This window comes from Lethenteron reissneri, chromosome 32, assembly GCF_015708825.2.
Source record: "Lethenteron reissneri isolate LAM-NWPU_2019-01 chromosome 32, ASM1570882v1, whole genome shotgun sequence".
NCBI lineage: Eukaryota > Metazoa > Chordata > Hyperoartia > Petromyzontiformes > Petromyzontidae > Lethenteron > Lethenteron reissneri.
The window spans coordinates 10,421,877-10,442,886 of NC_083810.1; the positions used below are offsets into that span (position 1 = coordinate 10,421,877).

General features: G+C 46.7%; 1 protein-coding gene across 1 annotated transcript in view; it reads left to right on the forward strand.

Annotated features, from left to right (window-relative positions):
- LOC133350013 (transmembrane protein 131-like) overlaps nucleotides 1–21,010 on the forward strand; it is a 109,315-nt gene that overhangs the window by 37,661 nt on the left and 50,644 nt on the right. The window contains 3 exon segments of the mRNA XM_061563962.1: nucleotides 6,808–6,876; nucleotides 14,021–14,144; nucleotides 17,494–17,610. Of these exon segments, the coding sequence (XP_061419946.1) occupies nucleotides 6,808–6,876; nucleotides 14,021–14,144; nucleotides 17,494–17,610 (310 nt within the window).

Here is a 21,010-nt window from a genome sequence, read left to right on the forward strand (position 1 = left end):
TTGACTGCGAAGATAAATGAGTGGGCTTGGGCAGGTAAATGTCACGAGAAGGGGGTGACGATGGACGATAATCGATAATAATATTGGAACGGCAGTCCGAAGGAGTAGAATACGCCCGAGAGGATGTCCCAAATCGCGGAGATGGAGCGATGAAATCAGCTGTAATTAATTGATTGTTCCAAATTAAGAAGGCTAGTTGATGGCAGTGGCATATTTTGAGGCCCTTCGTCTAGCAGTGGATGATGCATGACCACTGGTGATGAAACCCGCTTTTATTGACAGTATTTCTTTGACAATATGAAAGCGACTGGTTGAAAGGGTTTTGTCATTTTCATAACAACTTGTGACGTGTACATGGAGGAATGGACAGGCGATTGTAACATCTCCCAGGTATAGCACAAATAAGTATTTTCCCCGGTGAGTAATATTTTTCTTCCCCCTGCACCTACGATGAGTGCGTTTGGCCACGTACGGTGCTAAAGAAGTTCAACGTACACACAAACAAAGATACATGCAACGTAGCCTTACTCTAAAAAATAAGCCGTGAGAGTTTGGTTAAACTGCTGCTGGTGACGATGATGGTTTTTCCCAAGAACAACAAAAACACTTGAGGAAGGCAAGGGAGGAATCCAACTCGACTGTACCTCCCTAACAATGACTTGAGATCTTCTTGGTTCTTTCGGTAAAGTCACGTATAAGGCAAATAATAGAATAATAAAAATAAAACATAATAAAATAATTCTCACGACGTTTCGGCCGCAACGCAAGCAGCCGTCTTCAGGTGGAGAACAGGTCTGTCGAGAAGGCAGAACAGACCTGTTCTCCACCTGAAGATGGCTGCTTGCGTTGTGGCCGAAATGTCGTGAGAATGATTTAATTATGTTTTATTTCTATTATTTTATTATTTTCCTTCTACGTGACTTTACCGAAAGAACCAAGAAGATGTATCCCTGCAGTCACGAAAGCTTTAAATCGAAAAATGACTTGAAAGAGAACCCTGGTGAGGAGTGTGGTGCTGAGAGGTGTGGGGTCAGATTGGATGGACTGAGGCTCAAGCCATGGGTCTGCCCTCTCTGTCCAGAGACCCGTTCAGAGACGACCCTTTTAATAAAATACAGTAAATCCTTGGATTGCGAGTAACTTGGTCTGCGAGTGTTTTGCAAGACGAGCAAAAAATTTAAAGAAATAATTTGATAAATGAGCGAGGTCTTGCAATACGAGTAGCACGTGCATACGCTTTGTCTGCCGAGTGTCACGTGATCACAACTGATATAGGAGTGCTTTGATATACGAGTGCTTTGGATTACAAACACGTTTCCGTAACGAATTATGCTCGGAATCCAAGGTTTTACTGTATAACGTTTCTACTGTCTCCCAATGTACAGTCACGAGCGGCTCTGTATTTTGCAACGCCACCAAACAGTTAGTCCCGCGTCAATCGTCATTCCCGACCAGTGACATTCCTGCGCTCGTGTGGCGAATGGCGCGTGCTTCTGGCGTGTACGAGCGCGCCGCTGCGTCCGCTCGGTGCAGAGAAGCTGCGGTCCTCGAGCGGCAAATTTGCCGCGCCGTTATCGGACAGTCGGATTGTCGGCGCTCGCAAACTAACAACCCATTTCCTCACCCTCCCTCGCCCCCCACCAAAGTTTTTTTTTTTACAAGCTTACAACAGATACTAAATTCTGGGACCTCTTTTGCCAGTACCAAAATATGAGAATAGGTTTTCCCCTTTTTTCTGGCAACAAAACCGGTGTTAAGATGTTAAAACACCAGCAAAAAGGAGAACCTATTCTCGGATATCAAAATGATGTATCTCTAATTCAGTGTCTCTGATGACTCAACGTTCATATATGAATGAATAATAATAATTGTACCTTTTCTTAAATTAGGGTAGTGGTTTGGGCAGGATACGTCACGAGAATGTGTGATGGCCCATATGGTTAAGAATAATGAATTCGTGCAGGAGTTAGATGTATGATTTACATCGTGGGATTTTGAGAGAGACCTTATTGATCGTGGTGCAAGATTATGAAATAATAATTTCAGCCTTTTCTCAATCTACTGCTGGATGAAGGCCCTCCCGTTTCCATGTCGGTCACGGGGGGCTGTTTAACAACGTTTGGCCACGCTGGACAGGTGAAGTGGGTGGAGGGTGGTGCAGGGAAACCAGAATCGGTTCGAATAGCACTGTGCGCTAGCCACTGTGCCACCACTTCACCTCCACATTTAAAAGTGTATGAATGTAATTGCACGCACTCCCACCGACTTATTTGCTTCTCTACTTGTTTGAATCTTTATTTCTTTTGGGCTTTCGCCATATGTCACATCCATAATACAGGTTTTTTTTGGGGTTAGATCGCATAAATATGAATGCGTCATTGAAGCACAAATCTGGCTGCCGCCTGATGGTGCCGGTTGTTATTACTGGCGAAACAATAATTGTTCTCCAACACGCCTGGTTGCTGTGCTAGTGACGAATTGGCATGTTCCGTTTACGTGACAAACCTTCCTAATTGGCTGTCGGGTGGTGGCAGGTTTAACGACACATTTGTATTTACACGACCTAACCCAAAAATCCTGTATTATCGATGATATTGGTCGTGAAAGCCTATGCGTTGGATATATGTCACATGTAAGGCATTAGTTAAATAAATAAATACATTCTTACAATAACGCTCAAACGAGATCAATGTTCATGCCTGCTCTGTGGGTAATGAATGTTCGCTCTCTTTAATGTACGTGCCCTTGTGCGTCTGTGCTTGCCTGTGTGACTGTGTGTGTCTCTGCACTTGTATAATTGTAAGTGAGCGTTGGTATCGGCAATAAATTGTATGTCTATGCAGTGTCACAGCACTAAGCGATATTGGCCAAACTTCTAAATGCTGAAAACTTGGCTGCAAGTCACTTTGTTTGTGTTGCACTTATCGAACATCGATGCCACTGCAAAAAAACTTGGCAGGACCCTTCTGAAAAAGAGTCTTAAGACTCGGTCAGTCTCAAGTTGTCCGTTTACCTTTCCTGGGTAAAGGGACGTAATATGATATAACATTGATGGTGACCGCTTAAGGACATCCAGCAGTGGATTGCTCACGGCCGATGACAAATACGAGACAGATTGCCCGTATGTATTTTGTTTTAAGGGTAATGCAACAAATGCTGAGAAGTGCACATAGACACGTGGAGAGGTTCACGCACGGAATTACTCTCAAAGACAGGAAGAGGAACCCGTGAAGTCATGAATATACACAAATTAGAAACGCTGTTGACTGTCAGGAAAAATAAGCGGGGGTTGGGCAGGACACGTCCACAGAAAGGATGATGGCTGGTGGTCAAGACTACTAAATATTCAGGTAAAGGAAGGAGGAAACATGCCCGAATGGACGTCTGCTGTGGAAAGAAAGAGATAAATTCAGCTCGTTTGCAGGTGCTAGATGGTCTGTTGTATCACAGGACCATGCGAGAGGGTGAGTCACGGCTTGGGGAGGCCTTCATTCAGCAGTAGATAGATCTAGGCTGCTGACGTTTATGATGATACAGATTCCGGGTTTTTGTTTTGTGGATCGGATATTTCATGCCATGCAAGCCTATGCAAATGAGTGTATTAACCTTACTGGGGCATTCTACAGTTTAACAGAGCCTAAAGTGTGAGCCCTGCATGGTGTGTCAACACCAGCACTGGAGAGACAAAGGCGGTCAAGCATGCAATACACGGCTCCCACAACCCCCTCTCTCATGCGCCCTGAAAGTTTTCATAGCTCGATAACAGTGCATGGCCCCAAATGGTCTGCATGGCCAAACAGAAGCAATGTTATGTTTGTGCACCTTTTAACATGGCTACATTTCAAATATTATGTGGGCGTGTGGAGGCGTGCTTGGGCCTGTGTGCCTTCACCTTTTGTTAGCGCATGTACTACCCTACAGGGGAGGTATGGCAATGCACCGGTGCGGTTTCACTCGCGTATAATAAAAACGGGGGATGGAACGTTTGGCGTAGTGGTTGCGTTCAATTCTCAGCCATGGGTAACAGCACGAGTGGGGAGAGATTGATGTCTGAACCAGTCCTGGACCACTGCTGGACGACAAACCAAACCAACCAGCATGGTGATGTATAGGTACACCCCCCCCCCACTCCTGCTGACCGACATGTCGTGGGGGAAGCCCTTCATCCAGCAGTGGATTGACTAAATCCATTACATTATTGTAATTGAAGTCAACCGTACAACAATGCGAACAAAAACACATGCGCCCACCGCTCGCCAAAAAAAACCCAATATTTTACCAGGTAATGCCCCACTGAGCTACGGAGCTCTTTTTCAGAAGCGACCTGGCCACAAATGATAGCCCAACGAAGTGGCTTATCACGTGGAAATTTATAGCAGCCACATTCTCTAAATGCATGGTTCGGGTAAAACAGGAGGACCCGGAGAAAAATCCACGTGATATGCCACTTCGTTGGGCTATCATTTGTGGCCAGGTCGCTTCTGAAAAAGAGCTCCGTAGCTCAGTGGGGCATTACCTGGTAAAATATTGGGTTTTTTTTGGCGTGGAGAGCATGCACACTCCAAATATGCAGTCGTCAGATGTGGGATCAAACCCACAAACTTCTGTATACCAGGCAAGGGAGTTAAAATCTCGCCACCGTGAAGCCTCAAAAAAGTGCCCCCTTAAAACAAACTCCATATGAGCTCGCAGAGCAGGCAGCATGCCCAGGTTAAAGGTCGCTGGCTGGGATCGCCTTTAGCGCGGCACCAATCCAAGCGGCCAAACCTTCGTCGAGGTGCTTTTGTAACGGAGATCGCTCTGTGCACCCACCTTTCCGCCGCTGGCCCGGTGACCTGTGACCTTCACTCTTGGCCGGAACCCTTGTAGCACACAAAATAGAAACCCGATGGACCAGCACGGTGACAATTCGTAATCCTCAGAGCCACACCGTCCAAGCAGTGGTGAGTGACGAGCAAAATAAATATATAACAAGAAAAAACTTGCTCAATGGCGGACACGTTCCTCAGATAGGCCCTGTGCTTTTGTGCGATTGTTATTGTTGTTGAATTCCCTGTGTTATTGGCCAGAGGGTCCTTTATGTGATGTCAGTGGGGGAGGTGGAGTAAAGTTATGCTGTCAGAAGGCTTTTTTTATCCCCACGTGTAAATGTGCAACAACAGCGCAATATCAATGAATTAATCATAACACTAATTATTCAAGCGGTGCGTTAAAAATTGGATTTGTGCAGCGTCTCGATGCAACTGCATGTCAAGCTGCTGCCGTGGTCCACAGGGTAATCCAAAGTCCCATCACAGCAAGTGTGAACTCTGCTTCTTCGCACGGCAAATTTGAGTTGTAACTTTTTACTTTCCCTGTGAACCATCGGAGGGCCGCACTGGCCACAAACGACCTCAATAAATAACTCTGTTTGAGTCTGCCCTCCTTATCCCTCTTTGGGTGGAGCCGTGACGCACTGACTCGCGAGGTTATTTAGTCGATCCAGCCACCCGAGTTTGAGTCCTGACCATGGCTTGACATAAGTGGCGAGTGACATCTGAATGAGTCCTGGGCTGAGCCGCTTCACCAACCCCGCACTGACCTAAATACTGAAATACGGTCAAACAATTCATATAACCGACACGGCATGGGGAGGCATTCAACTAACAGTAGATTGGCAATAGGGCTGTAAATTATTGAACACATTCCTGCGGAAGGAGCTGGTAGGAACTTTGGGTTGCTCGGTCAATGGCCAGGGTCAACGGCGGCGTGGTGTATTCCGCAAATATGGTCGACTGTGAGGGCGGGCACAAGCCGGCGTGAGTAGGTTAAACGTTGAGTTTTATAAGGGCACCACGGGGTGACCAGCCCCTCCCCACCCAGCCCCACCCCCCACCCAGCCCCACCCCCCACCCAGCCCCATCCTCCTCTTCCCACCCAGCCCCACCTTCCCCTCCCAGCCCCTCCCTGCACGACGGACACAATAATCCCCTGTGGGCTGGTGTAACCAGGAGGTTCTTACCAGTATTATTCTGTCCTGAGAGTAAGTAATGCCAAGCTCGCTCCTATACTTGGAGTTGCATTTGTCACGAGCGTATGTCTCAATGTTGCGTTTCTCCACCACCCTATACCAATCCGTGCTTTAGAGTTCCGCAAGCCTTCTCTCGTCACACTGCCCATAATTGCGACGATACATTATCCATTCACCTGTTTTAAGTCGAACGAGGTCATTGCTGCAAGAATTCCGTGTTATTACACATGCTTGCATTTGTATTTTGTCACTTGTGTATGTATGGAACCGGCCGAACCACCTTCGCCGTCGTCGTCGCTGCGACTTGAGACAGGAATGCCTCAACAGCGTGTGCTGATCTGTGTGGCCGACGCATCGCACGTGTGTCGCGAGCTCAGCCAGTAGAGTCAGGGGTGGGGCCATGACTGAGGCAACCTCTTTGGGCGAGTGTGGGCGTTGGCGCAGAGGTGGGGGGGGGGGAAAGACACAAACAAAATATTTTTTTTCGCTTTTTTCACGTGTCGCTCGGACGCTTGGCTTGTCGCTGCGAGCCTTGTCTTGCTAGCTCGGTCGCGCTCGCCAGGCGGACGGCTCGCTCGTCCCCCGTTGTACCCATGCGCGGTCCGAACGCCGAAAGCGCCACACAGCAGGAGGCATTCGCCCGTCGACAAGTTCGACGGCCGGAGCGAAGGACGTCGAGAAGGACGACGCTCGTTCACCGCGTGGCTCTTGGCCTGCGCGGGGCACGCCGACATGCGCGCGCCGTCGCTGTGCACGCTGCTTCTGAACACGTTGGTCGCCGTGCCTGTGTTTTGCAGTGCGGGATGCAGTCGAGGGAGCAGCAGACCCATCCGGTTTGAGCCGCCCATGCTGGATTTTCACGAACAGTAAGTGTGCCACGTTTTTTTGGCGACGTGCGATCGTTTGCAGGTAGCAGCATGGCGAAGTGTTGCTTGTGTAGCCGCCACCGCCGTGTAACCTGTAGCTACCGCACCACAAAACGTGAACCTTGCACCCCGTGCAGAGTGACTCTAAAGCGCTCTTGCTGACTTTGTAATTATTATTCGGTCACGTACTTGGACCTTGATAGAAATACATTTTGCACACTTTTTTGTTAAAAGATGTCAATGTTGAAATTGTTTATGGTCCACTTTTTGGGAAGTTTGGAATATCTTGGTGAATTTTGTTTCTGTACGGTCCCACCATTTACCATCGTGACACCACCACCAAGTGTGGTTTGTTTGCCTTTGAAACCCATACGCAACGAGGGACATCGAGAAAGATATTCATTCAGGTCCACTGCACACAGCCTGCGACATGCCGTGGACATCACATCATTTTTAAGAGCCATCAAATGGCTGCAAATCAAGTGGGGACGCATCTATCTTCAGCGTTCCTGGCCGTGGGTCTGAGACACGTGATTGGTTATGCTACATTTCTTCTAAACGTCGCTCAGTAGGTGTGCATAAATCTGCCGTGGCTTCGACAGACGCACGCATGTATGTTGAACTTTTTTTGCACAATCGCCAACCGTGCTAATCGAAGATACGGGAGTTTAAAGGTTGATATTGTTCAAGTTAGGGCCCTATTGGCCGCATCAAGCGTGAAATTGTACGAAAGTTAAATACGCGAGTAGAGTGAAAATAAACATCACGATCTCAGACTAAACTTTATGCATTTGCTCCGACAAGCCATGCAGAGCATAAAATATAGAATTTATATTTGCTTAAACGTCAGCCGTGCACGTGTTTAACTGGCATAAGTGTATGATGCACCATTCACACCGTTAATAAATACTTTTCAGAAAGTGATATTTACCCAGGAAAGCCTCGCCGAGTTTCTTAAGATTTCTGTTGGGGAGGGTTCTACTTGGGGTGTTTGGCCAATCCTTTGAGTGTCTTTTGCATGGTGGAGGCAAACTGAAGTGCCCAGAGTAAACCCACAACTTCAAGAGGAGAACACACGATCCCTGCACACATCTACTTGTGCAGCTCTTCTGTAAACCCATTGCTGGTTTTGTAGGCCTCCCCTCGTCACGTGCATGTCATTGGAACGAATTTACCATCCTGCACCATGCTTGTCGGTGCAGGTGGGAATACAGGGACGCGGGAGTCTAGTTGGGTAGAACACGCAGCCTGCCATAGCACGTCAGAAACTGGCACCACCTTGCCATGTGTCGGTAGGCGGCATCTCCTCCTACATGGAGACGCTCAAGATCATCGGCCAGTAGTGGCGGCGTTTCAGAATGTAATTTCATTGCCGCTTCAGCAGGGTGCAGCCCGTTTTTTGTGTTATCCCATTTGGCTGCACCAATGACGCCGACTCGATTTTACAAGCACGGCGGCGGGGGGGGGGGGGTAAGCGTATGCTGTGCTGGCCTGGTGTGACCTCGTTGGTGGAATACTGGTAGAAGGAGAGAGGGGGGGGGAGCCAGCTCGTCCAGCCGTCGCCTAGGCCCCTCCCCCCATCCTCACGCTCTGCATCCCAGCGTCTCCTTATGAATTGTCTGGTATCGGTGTGGTCGTGGTCGCAGTGTTCGTTTTTGCTGCACAACCTCTGCACGTGGTGCAAAGACAACGATGCCCACCGCCCCCCCCGTTTCGCCTCAACAGATTGTTGGGGCAAGCTCCCTTAGCGAGTAGCAACCTATGAAGGCCAGTATGACACACAAGGAGGGGTGGGTGCCCAACACCACGCCCGACCGCCTTTGTCTCCCCAGTGGCGATGTTTACACACAGCACCAGATACTCATTTGAGGCTGAGTCAACCTAGGGGAGGCCCAGGGCCGGTTCAGATAATCGTCACTGGTGTTGGTGGCCATGAGCGAAAATCGAACTTGGTTACCTGGTTTGTAGCGCAGCGCGCTAACTGATGCACTACGTGGTATCAAGACAAACACACTTACGCCTTCCCGTATTAATATTTCCACAAGCACATCGTATCGATGGGCGTTGCAGGCGTCACCTGGCAGATATGAAACGGACCCACTCGCATTGTTCGTACCGGCTGTAATTAGGTTATTGTAATCGACTTTGCTTCGTAGTGGTGATTATAAATGTGTCAGTACAGATGGTGACATATCAGGTCAAGCGCTGGAAAACGCATGACGCCTTTTTAAGGGCTTCAGTTAATGTTTTGCCAAGCTGACTTTCAAGCTCGAACTAAAATTCGCAACCAGTTTCTCAAAGCCACTGTTTCGCAAGCTGCAGGGTCGGGCAATATCTTAGCTGCAAGCTTCAGTGATGAAGGCAGAATCTTGATGATCAACCAAGATTTTTAAGCAACGTGCCCCCATGTCAACGCAACACCCCCTCTCCAAATAACGGGAGATAAAAACAAAATTAGTTCCAACCCACAGGATTTTTTTTCATTTTTTTATGTTAAGCAAGTTACAACTCATTTGGGACATTAAAACTTGCCAAATTTTTGTGAAAGCGAGCAAACACAAACTTGCACATTGGCATGTGTGTGCACATGAGCACAGACACAGGCAATGATCCCCCATATAGCCTCAACTTACTTTTGGGTCAAGTGCACACACAAACACACAGCCGGTGCAACAATCGCCTCGTATCCATTATCACTGGCACGACTCAGCCGTGCTGGCCCAAGAACAGCCTGGGAACAACCCAGGAACAACCCAGAAACAGCAGCTCGGCCGAGACTAGATCCCATGCCGTGTATATATAAGCAGTGACGTTTACACGAACTTGGCCTCTCCTCCTCCTCCATGCCGCTATCGTGTGGCGTGTGACGATGCATTGGTTAATCCGTTCTCAATGTGTTCTTATGCTAGCGGCACATGTGTGAATATGGGAATCGTTTACCTACAGTTTATGCAAATCATGTGGCTTACGCTACTTTTAGGATACTGAAGCAGAATGAATACCCATACGAGTGAACCAGAAAAGTATGGCAATAACAAGACACAGCAATAATCAATTGTTAAATTAAATTGTATCCACAAATTTTAACGAATGCCTACCTCACACAAAACTAAACACGAACTGATTTTTGTGTTTAGTTTGTTGTTCTACCCCCCGCGCCACCGATTATGACGGTTGGTACCGTACGTCGCTAAACAAGTTCTCAACGTACATTATACACCTCACCCTGGATCCAACATCAGCCACCTCGTTCTAACCTCCACGGTTCTTGCTTGGAAAGCAATGCTCGTATAAAAAAAAACTAAGTTTGAATCGCAGGCTTGTTGAGTAAGACTCCTTCAATTTAAGAATATTATTGTGTTGTGGTTTATTTGGGGGGTTGGTGAGCGGTGTGATGCAGCATCTCGCACACACTACACTCGGAACCTGCCAATTGGAGTTCAATCTCCAGTCCCGGCGAGCACCAGTGGAAAGTGATATTTAAACCAGTCCTCTCACCTTTCCACTCCCGCCCCTGCCCCCTCACACCAAACCCAAACTCGCCAACATGATATAATGTGGTCAAACAACCCTGCCCATGACCGACACAACATGGGGGGGGGGAGCCCTACATCCAGCAGTGCATTGGCTAAGGGCGATACATTATTTTATTTTTAACTTGTTTTTATGTGTATTTATATACTCCAGTAATTCTGTGTAGCATATAATGGGGCTTTTGTTTACACCATTAGTATTTGCACACACGTTTGTTTTCACGGAAGGTCTTGCGAGAGTGATATTAAATATAGCCCCTCGCTCGTTACTGTGCACGCGCTCTTGTGCGCTGTGAAATGAACGTGCGCGTGCACTTTGCGTGCATGCGGTAAGTAAATAAAAATGGGGGGGGGCATCGAAATCTCCGTCAGTTGTCGTCTCGGTAACACGCTTTTGTGTCCCCGCTATGAAATTAACCTACGCTTGCGCGACGGAGCCAGGCTCTGTCGCATTAGAAAATAAATAGCCTGGATGCGACTTCGGTGGCATTTTGCAGAAAATAGTTTCCGAGACATTTCATACGGCGAGAGCTGTCCAGGGGGCTTGCCTCGCTGTCGTCGATACACAGCATCGTGTTGCAGTACACATTGGCGGACTTGGCGCGTTGAACCGCGTGTGCCCGAGTGTGTGCCCCCGCGTGTGCCCCCGTGTGTACCCATATTGTGGGGAGCGGTAGTGTGATGGTTGGCGCGCTACGCTATGAAACCTGGCCACTCAAGTTCTGATTCCTGTTCACGGCCAGCACCAGTGACGATTATCTGAACTTGTCATGGGCCTTGGTCTGGACATCTCTGAAACTACTGGACGTCTGTGAAAGAGTTTTCAAGTTCATTGGATTCCTCCAGTATAAATAAATATTCTAATTCTGCTAGGGTCGACTCAGTCTCAAATGAGTACCTGGTGCGGTGTCTAAACATCTCCACTGAGGAGGTAAAGGCAGCTGGGCGTTGGTTTTGGCCACCCCCCCCCCCCCCTCGTGTGCCGTGCCGGCCTTCATTGGTGCTCGCTAACAGCACTTGCCCCAAAAGCCTGTTAAGGCTATACCGGGGATCTTTGCTTTTGTGTGCACATTGCTAGTTTACTTGAATGCGGTGCTGTCGAGAGACGAATGACTAATTCGCCCTGAACATCCTCGGTCTCGCCGGACGAGAAACAGGGTTGGGCCTGGTTGGTGTGTGTTTCTATGTCGTGGGAGATTGCCTGGGCTGTGAGGTAGCCAGAAGGTAGTAGGCAGCAGTACAGCTGTGGATTGCGTCCGTCTGTGCGGAACTTTTAAGTATTATCCCTTTGGGCACTCTGGTTTTCTTTGACATGCTTTAACAACTGTTAGCCGATGGAATCATCCTCACATTCCAATGGAGAATGCTTCTGACAAAGTAGCATTGAGACTCGGGGAGAGGCTTTCCTGGTATTATTGTTATTCAATATTTAATGCCACAACAGTTTAACGTAGCTAGACAGACCTACGTTTACTTTTCTTATTGATCAACTTCAGCAACCTCCATATAGTAGCGTGTCTTGTGTTTGAACATCGTAGCCAGTGCAACCATTTGTGGGTCGCTCGGATAGATGTTTTGGAAAGTGAAGAGTCAAGAAATATGTAGAGAAAATCTAAATGCAACCAAAATTTCAAAGACGCTTTGTAAATAGGGGGGCGCATGCACATTGGGAGGCCTTGGAAGGGATAAGGGATTTAAACACATTTTTTTATGTCTTGCTTGAGGGAAATTAGACAAATATGTGGTCGAAGGGCCATTTCTTGAAACCTATCATCATCCACCATGATCTGTCTACTGCTAGAGGAAGGCCTCCAAACCCGCATCATCTCCTCAGCCTTGCAATGCAACGGTCGATGGAGCTCCTCCACTCGAGCGCATTTCATCACTCGTCCATCTCTGCGAAGGACCTCTTTTTGGGCCTGCACCCTCATTGGTCTCGACCAACAGCCATTACTTCCTCTCCCTTCTAGCGACATGTCCCTGCCCGAGCCCACTTACTTTTACGAACAGTTAAAGTGGCATCTTTAACTTGCCTATGACCAGCAATGCGTGTGTTCCTTTTCGGTGCAATTCTCAAAACGTTACATCTGGTGCTTGTTCCTCCCATTCATTAGCCACCATTCGTTAATAATAACGACCGGGCTAAGTTGCCAAGGCCTGCTGGGTAATCTATAGTTGTCGTTTTTTTCCCCCAAGGACAATACAAACATCGAATTTCACTCCTGGAGGCCCTGTGAGCAATGCCTCTGTGTTGCCGTTCGCCACGGTATCGGCAGGGCAAGGAATAGACGGAAAATTGCTTGTGCACGATGGCACTGTTTTTTTGGTAATTGGAGGGCATCCCAGCCCCTCTCGCTCAGCTCGCTTGGCCTGGCCACGCGACCTGAGCCGCTACCAAAAAACCCGGTGTCGTGTTTCGTGGGACACCTGCCTCCCTGTAACTCTATCGCAGCGTTCGTCCCCCCCCCGCCGGCTCGTGCGTCCAGCGTGGACTAATCTCACTCGGCCCGTCTCACCCCGCTCTATCCCGCAGCGTTAAGTAGGTGATAACGAGCAAAACCTACTTGATTTGTGCGTCCGCGCAAACGTTTGAGAGAAACTTATAAATCCCGCACCGCCTGCCGTAAGAGAGGTAATCCTTCACAATGCCGGGCTCGCGTAGATGTCAGAAGCTTGTCCTGAAATTATATCTGCCGAACACACATTGAAATGTGAGAGACGGTGACTCGTTTGGGGGGGGGGGGGGGCGGTCCTGTGTTTGTCTCGCATGCGACACGCCACGAGTTGGGTAACGTGGATTACCGTAGCGGCTCCTCCCGTATGTTTTCGCGCTGGACCGCATGTTGTTCCGCGTGATGCCTGACGTGATTTGATTTACGTGCTGGTAGCTTCTCCACGAACAGGAAATGAGAAGCCTCCTCCAGCACGTGGAGCGAAACATTGGACAATGCCAAACGCTTTGAGCTACGACCCGATAACCAAGTCGTCGAGCTATACAGCACAAAATAAGAGAAGCAACACAGTGGCGGGGATTAATATTGGTTCATTGTTGGGGTGTCTGGTTCTATAAGTGGGAGAAATTAACTTAACTCGTACAAATAAAAGCCAATGTTCTCTTTAATTGAGTCAACGTTAATTTAATCCAACATTTATTAAAATAAAATTAAGTACTTGCAAATGCGTGGCTTGTTATTGAGTAGGTTCATTTTCTTGAAGGACGTTGAAGAAACAGAAATGACATTTATTTACTTAGTAAAGCCTCACTGAGGCTCAATAACCATATTCACGAGGCACCTGCACTAGGATCTATGGCCAAATCTCATTCATGAATGTTCCGCACGTGGTACGAAACCAGACAAACATTTCATTTTTTCCACCCCATTGATTTTCCAAATGCTCGTCATTCAATTGAGAATCGCGCTTATTCCAACGGGAATATGTTGCGGGAAGATTTACAGATTTTCTTTTCCCCCCGAGAGGGCTGCCTGAAACAAGAGAACGACGATACTGGGAAAACCAGGACCCTGGAAATGCCACGTGCAGTGGCCACGCGCGTGAAACGCCGCCCTTGCTATCAACGCTTGTTGTCTCACCCCCGCTCTGCTTCACAGGCCGGTGGGCATGCCGAAGATGGAGACCGTTTTCCTGCACAACCCCAGCGCAGAGGAGACGATAACTTTATTATCAATATCGGCGACCACGTCACATTTCCACGCATCCTTTTTTCAAAATCGGGTGAGCGGGCACAAACATGCGTGCGCCTCAGTGCTGTGTGCGTATGTGCGTGCGCGCGTGTGCGTACATGTATTCACTTGTTTGTGGGTCCGCATGTGTATGTGTGTACGTGTGTCTGTGTGTGTGTGTGCGCACACATAATGGTAAGCGGTAGTGTAGTGGTTAGCGCGCTGCACTACGAATAAAGCGACCTGAGTTAGATTTCCGTTCACGGCCTACATCGGCGACGAATATCTGAACCGATTCTAGGCTTCCCCGAGATCTACTCATCCTTAACTGAATACCTGGAGCAGTGTGTAAACATCAGCACTGAAGAGACAAAGGCGACTGGGCATGGTGCCGTCCACCTTGTGCGCCATACAGGCGTCTGCGTGTGTGTTTGCCAACCCATGGCACCTGGGTTTGTCCCGTGACCTTCTGTCAGCGAGCCCTCGACACTTCACGTGGCCTCAAGGTGCACCTGACCTGGCACAGGCTAGGGTGATGTCACCATCACTAGTGGCGAATGGCGGTATTGCTATAGGTGTTTGCAGGTGTCTGGGTGGAAAGTGGAAGCGTCGTGGTCAGCTTGCTGTGCAGATAAACTGGCAAGCAGAGTTAAATTTCCCGCCGCTACTAATGTCAGTGGTAAGTGTCGTCTAATCCTGTCCCAGGCCTCTACCAAGTCAACTCGGTTTTAAACGAGTACCTGGTGCGGTGTGTAAACAATTGCCAGTGGGGAGATGAAGACGACCTGGGTGCGGTTATGACTTCCACTAAGCCATCATTTGTCATGCCGGCCTTAATAGGTGCTCACTGACAGCATTTTTTACTTACAAGGCTTTCATGGAGAATAACATCGTCTTTGTTATTGTGTGTTATCATTTGTTTGTATGTATGCGATTAAACTAACCTACCACTAAGATCTAAATGCCAGCCCTAAAAATGTGTTTATAGCTGCGTTAAAAAATATATTTAGATGTTTCGATAATATGAATCATAACTTAAAGCTTTCGTGACTGCAGGAATTCTTATTCTTTTTGGGTCTTTCCATAAAGTCACGTAGACCAAAAAAAGACCCAAAGAATATTCATTCTTGCAGTCACGAAAGCTTTAAGTCAAGATTCATGGGCTCACTCTTGCGCCCCTCTATATTCAAACGTTTTGCAGAAATACCCGTCTTACCTGTCTCGTGCAAATATCTCGCAGCAGCGTTCCGAGGAATCTGCCACGCTCACTTTTTACGTGATGCTATGTGTTTTGTGCCAAAAATAAATAATGCCTGTATTGGAGCAGATATTTAGCCTTGCTCCTACGTAGCAATTATTGTATACTGTTACCAAGAGCACATGTCATCCTATTAGAGTCGTAATGAATATTGATTAAATGCTCCATGTGATTGTATTATTTGAATTAGCACAACATAGATAGCTTTGTAAGCGCACTTGAGTGAGTATTCGGGACCTAATGATTATCCTCTTCCTCACGATTTAATGAATTTTCACGATTCAGGGTCACACGATTCATTGTCAGACTCGAGGGCAATTGTTTTTACCACTGTAGCAGCAGCTGCTTCGCTGTTAGCTGCAATTACAATTGCAAATGATACATAAACAATTGTAATTGACCATATTTTTTTATTATTTTATGCTGAATATAGCTACCTCTAGTGACTGTAGGAGGCCATTTGAACTCATTGCATACTCCATGTATGAATAAAACAACATTTTATGCATGCATCATGAACTTCAGAATTAGCATCAATTTACACTCTAATGCATCGTTGCACCCACACAGTGTGACTAATGTTTTCTACCGTGGTTTCGACTCGATCTGATGATGGTATCTTTCTCTACGTGTGCGCTCTGTGTGCCCGCGTGTGTTTGCCTGCCAGCGCCGGTCTGTTTATAACACAAGCGGCTCTAGGCTCTTATGGTTCTAAACTGAATTCTTTCACAGCCACATCACCCCTCACCACATGTCCTGCCAGCCTGAGCGCAGGTGCTTGTAAACACAATATGAAACTCCTTTGCCAGTAAAAAACATATGATAATTGTTTTTTTACCCTTTTATCTGGCAACAAAACCGAAACTTTTTTTTACAAGGAGTCATGTTTGTATAGACCACAATACCTGAAGTCATAATGCAAACAAAAAACATAACTCTGATAATATATGCACTGTCCTTGAAGTTGATTGTTCCACACCCGAGAGACAGCTTTCCTTAGAGCCTAGTCTCACATGGTGTTTGGACCAGATGACGCCTATATTATCAGAGTTATGTTTTTTGTTTGCATTATGACTGCAGGTATTGTGGTCTATGCAAACATGACTCCTTGTAAAAAAAGGGGTCAGTTTTGTTGCCAGATAAAAGGGTAAAAAACCAATTATAATATGAAACTCATTAGGATTTTCAACCCTGGCTAGTACTTGGATGGGTGACCGGCGTGGGGGCATGAGGGCTTGGCTCGGTTTCACCAATGCTGCGCAGTAATTCGTGAAAGTGGCCCATCGTCCCCAATAACGCGCGAGCCTCCTGAAAATGAATGTTAATCCGGTTAGAGAATGGATACAAGCACACCTTATATAAGCACAATTCTGATGTCCGAACACATTACATAATGCTGAAGGACAACTTCTGAAACAAGCACACTATGGACATTGGCTACTGTGTTATTAAATAATTGTCGTAAAAAATCGTCCCACGTAGTCTGTAAGGATAGCCAGGAGTGACATTCAATCTCGATTTGAAGCTTTCGTGACTGCAGGAATCCATACTCTTGGGTTTTTTCGGTAAAGTCACGTAGGTAGAAAAATAGAATAAAAAAAAATATATCGCGACGTTTCGATGTGTTGCGATCGAAACGTCGTGATATATCATTTTTTTATTTAATTTAAATGTTCTACCTACGTGACTCTAACAAAAGAACCTAGAGTAAGAAGTCGCCTTGTTTATTGTTGTTTGTTTATAAGGGGTTATTTGGGTTAGATCACCTGACTATAAATGTGTCGTTAAACCTGCCACCACCCGACACAGCCGATTTAGTAAGGTTTGTCACGTCAGCCAAATATGCCAATTCTTACTAGTTCAGCACACCGGTGTGTTGGAGAGTAAACCCACAACATTTACAATTTGAGTACGACGTTTTACAACCAGCCTCATCAAGCGACAGCCAGAGTCGTTCCGCTGGTAATTACAAGCGGCATGTTTTTGTTTACGTGACAAACATTACTAATTGGCTGTATCAGGTGGTGGTGGGTTTGACGCGATCTAACCCTCAAAAACATCTAAGTGATGATATTGGTCGGCGAAAGCCAACGTGTTAAACTGTTTGTTTGCTCGTTTGTTCGCTTGTGCGTGTGCGTTTTAGGTAATTCCACCCGGAGGAAACACATCCTTCGAGGTGGTGTTCCTGGCGCGGGTCGTGGGGAACGTGGAAAACACACTTTTTATAAACACGTCCCGCCACGGGGTCTTCACCTACCAGGTGAGCGAGCCCGCCGCCCGCTAACCAAGCCGTTTCGCGCAATCCGCCGGTTTATTGGTACGTTCGTGTCCACGGTCAGGCACGGACGCGCGCGCCCACGAGCCTCGTTTGGATGTTTCAAGTTGAGTTTCTTCAACCGGGCGAGAGCTCGGGAGACCAGGATGAAGTCTCATTGGCAAGAGCTACCTGAGTCACCGAAATGACGGAAGCAATGACAAAACAAAAACTAAAGTACAGCAACGGAGCAAACACAACTCAGAGTAACAGTGTCAGAAGAGCACTTGAAAACACTGTCAAAATCAGTGCTAAATAATAAGCGATGATAAAGATGGGTTTTTTTCCCTCTTCATAGGTGCTCGCTAACAGCACTTGCCCCAAAAGTCTGCTAAGGCAATACGGGGGATCTTTGCGAGTGTGTGTGTGTGTACGTGCAATATTAAGATATTTCGTACAATGACCAGTTTTTATCCACAATGATTGTATCGTCCGCATAGCAAAAATATGGTTATATAATCATCGTTGCTCTTTGAAATTTTCTCAAAGATTTAATTAGGAAATAAAATATTTGAGATTCAATATTTTAGAGATAACAAACTCAGTCATGAAAGTTATATAAAAAAAGGTATTATCCATGAGATTAACCCTTGGGTAAAAGTTATTTGTATTCATTAATGTCATGGTAATTATATCATTTCTATAGTTCATTGAATTAGCTAATTGTTTCATGTGTAAGTGGCAGCAAGTGTGTTTATAAATGTTATCGTTTGTAAAGTTACAGTTATAAAATAAGCCTTATGGGAAGCTTATGTTGAGTTAGCCGCAGTTGAACAACTTTTAATCGTCTGTATTTGTACTGGAAGCACAGCACAGTATAATACAATAAAAAAAATCAAATACACTTACAAAGTTATGGGAAACAGATATCGTGATGGGCTTCGTATAATGAAATTTGACAACGTATTGTGAAAAAATTACATCGTTGCAACTCTATATTTAAACATTGAACACCCCCCCAAACGTCCTCCAGGTGTGTGGGAACAAGCTTGAATTTGGGGGGGGGGGGGGGACAAGTAGCCACAGAGGGACCCATTTCGTGTCTAGCCAAGGGGGGCCAATGACGGCTCAGCATACGGGCGGGAGGGGGGGAAGGGATGGAGAGCAACAGGGCCACGTCTCTCCGTTCCGTTGCCACGCCCACGGCCCGCCCACAGGCCGAGGCGTCTGTGTTTGACCGTGGATCTCTGATAAATTATCGGTTCATCAGCAACGCTTGGATTATTATTTTTTCCAGTCGAAAATAAAACTGATAATTTATCAGCAATAATTACGAGTGCAAGGAACCGTACTTTTTTATTGCTGTTGCTTAGGTTATTTACTCGTGCTAAAACAGGTAAAGAAATCTGTATTGAATACCATGAATAGTAACGCTGCACTGCAATTCCTTTATTTGATACCAGTTAAGAGCCTGATGAAAGTGGAAGTCTATATTTGTTTAAGGGAGACCTGGGAGCAAGTGAATACATGAAAGCAGCAAGCAGGTTCTAGTCCATCCAGCAATTAAACTTCTCAGAATATTCTTATTTTTTGTGATTGAAGCGCTTCTAATGGGGTGTTTAGTTTGGCGATCCACTTGATAGCTTTCCTGCGATGCTAAGTAGAGATAAGAGCTCCTTCCCACAACAGATCTTAGTGGGCGGGGACTTGTGTCCACAAAAACGACAGAATTAAAACGCCATGACAGCGAAGGTAATTGCAAGCAAGGTCATGTTCAACGAGGTGAAGTTCAGTTCGAAATACTAGCTAAATTTATAACAGCAAAGGTGTTCATGAGTGCTAAAATTAAAATATGCTTAAAACAACATCTTTTTACAAGTGAATTATTCCTCGGAGTGATAACCATGAACAACAAAATCAATTGTGTAGAATCCTTAATAAAAACAAAACATCTAAACTGCTTGATTTCAGTAATATACGTGCAAATTACTTTTAATTTGCAAAAAAATCATTTTTGAGATTTGAGACGGCTGATGGTAATCACGTGCAAAGCCACGAGGAATGTAATATGGCCCCGATTGATTACACACACGGCAACAGCATGCTTACAAATACCCACTCACACCACGCCGTGCAGCCGTGTACGGTGCAGTCAACATTTCAGCTTTCCGCCTGGGCTAATTACAGTACGAACAAGACTGCCCTTCTTGCCTTGCGTGCTAGATGCACGTACGGATAAAACAAATCACGTTGAGGTTGTTTTTCCCAATACATTTCTGAAAGGAAATAACATTTCATCTGGAAGGCCCGTTGGTTTTCCAGATTAAATGCTTTTCTCGGTCGCGTTTATTTTTGCTCGTTCCATTCATCCATTTCCTTTATTAATGATGCTTCACGTACCTCAAACAACAAGGCACCCCTTTCATGATGAACATATGTCTCCTCGAAATGAACGTCTGTCCTCAACTTAATAGACTCTTCAGCAAAGTTTGGTCCCGTAATAAATTGCTCTCTCCCCCCTGCTGTTATTGTCAGAAGCCATCAACAAATGTTGATGTTTTTAGACTCCAACCAGTGTACGTATTTTTAGCAGATTCTTTCAGCCCACAACTAAAAAAAGACACTTCGTTTGAACATTTGCTTGACACTACTGGGCCCTGCATTTGCCAGTACCAGTCATTGGCTGCTCCTACCTGTAGCATGAAGGTATTTGCTTTGGCATTGGTTTCTGAAGCCACACCTTGCCAATGAGAGGGCTCTGTTAAGTGAAAAAACAAAGTTTCCCACATTCAATAAAACACTTCCCTCATCATTGTCGTCAATGCGGGTTTGTATTTATTCATGGGGCCCTTAATGGGGGGTACGGGGAAGAATATTATTCCCCAGTGAAACTAGAAAATGTTGGCGTGTTTGGGTCGTGGCCAGAGGTTGCAACCGGGTACCCGATACCCATACCCTACCCGATACCCAGCTACCCGTACCCGGCCGGGTACGGGTACCCGTTTGCGAACCTGGTGCGGCCGGGTATGGGTAGACCGTGAGTCACTGGTGAGTAACCGTTTGTCACTCATTTCCCAACGTCTTGTCTCTTCTCACAATTCAAGTTCCTAGAATCAACCCACCCGCGCCTGCAACATGGCTTCATCCCAGAGGTCGCAATCAGGTACCCGATACCCGTACCCCACCCGTACCCGGCCGGGTACGGGTAGGGTACGGGTACGGCCGGGTACGGGTACCCGTTTGCGACTCTGGTGCAGCCGGGTACGGGTAAGGAATCAAAACCGTTTGCGACCTCTGGCCGTGGCATAGGAATATTTTTTTTGGTATGGCACGCGTCCCATCTCCCCCCCACCCTCCTTTCCGGTTGCCTTGCCGCCCAGTGACGCCGGTGACACATTAACCCGGC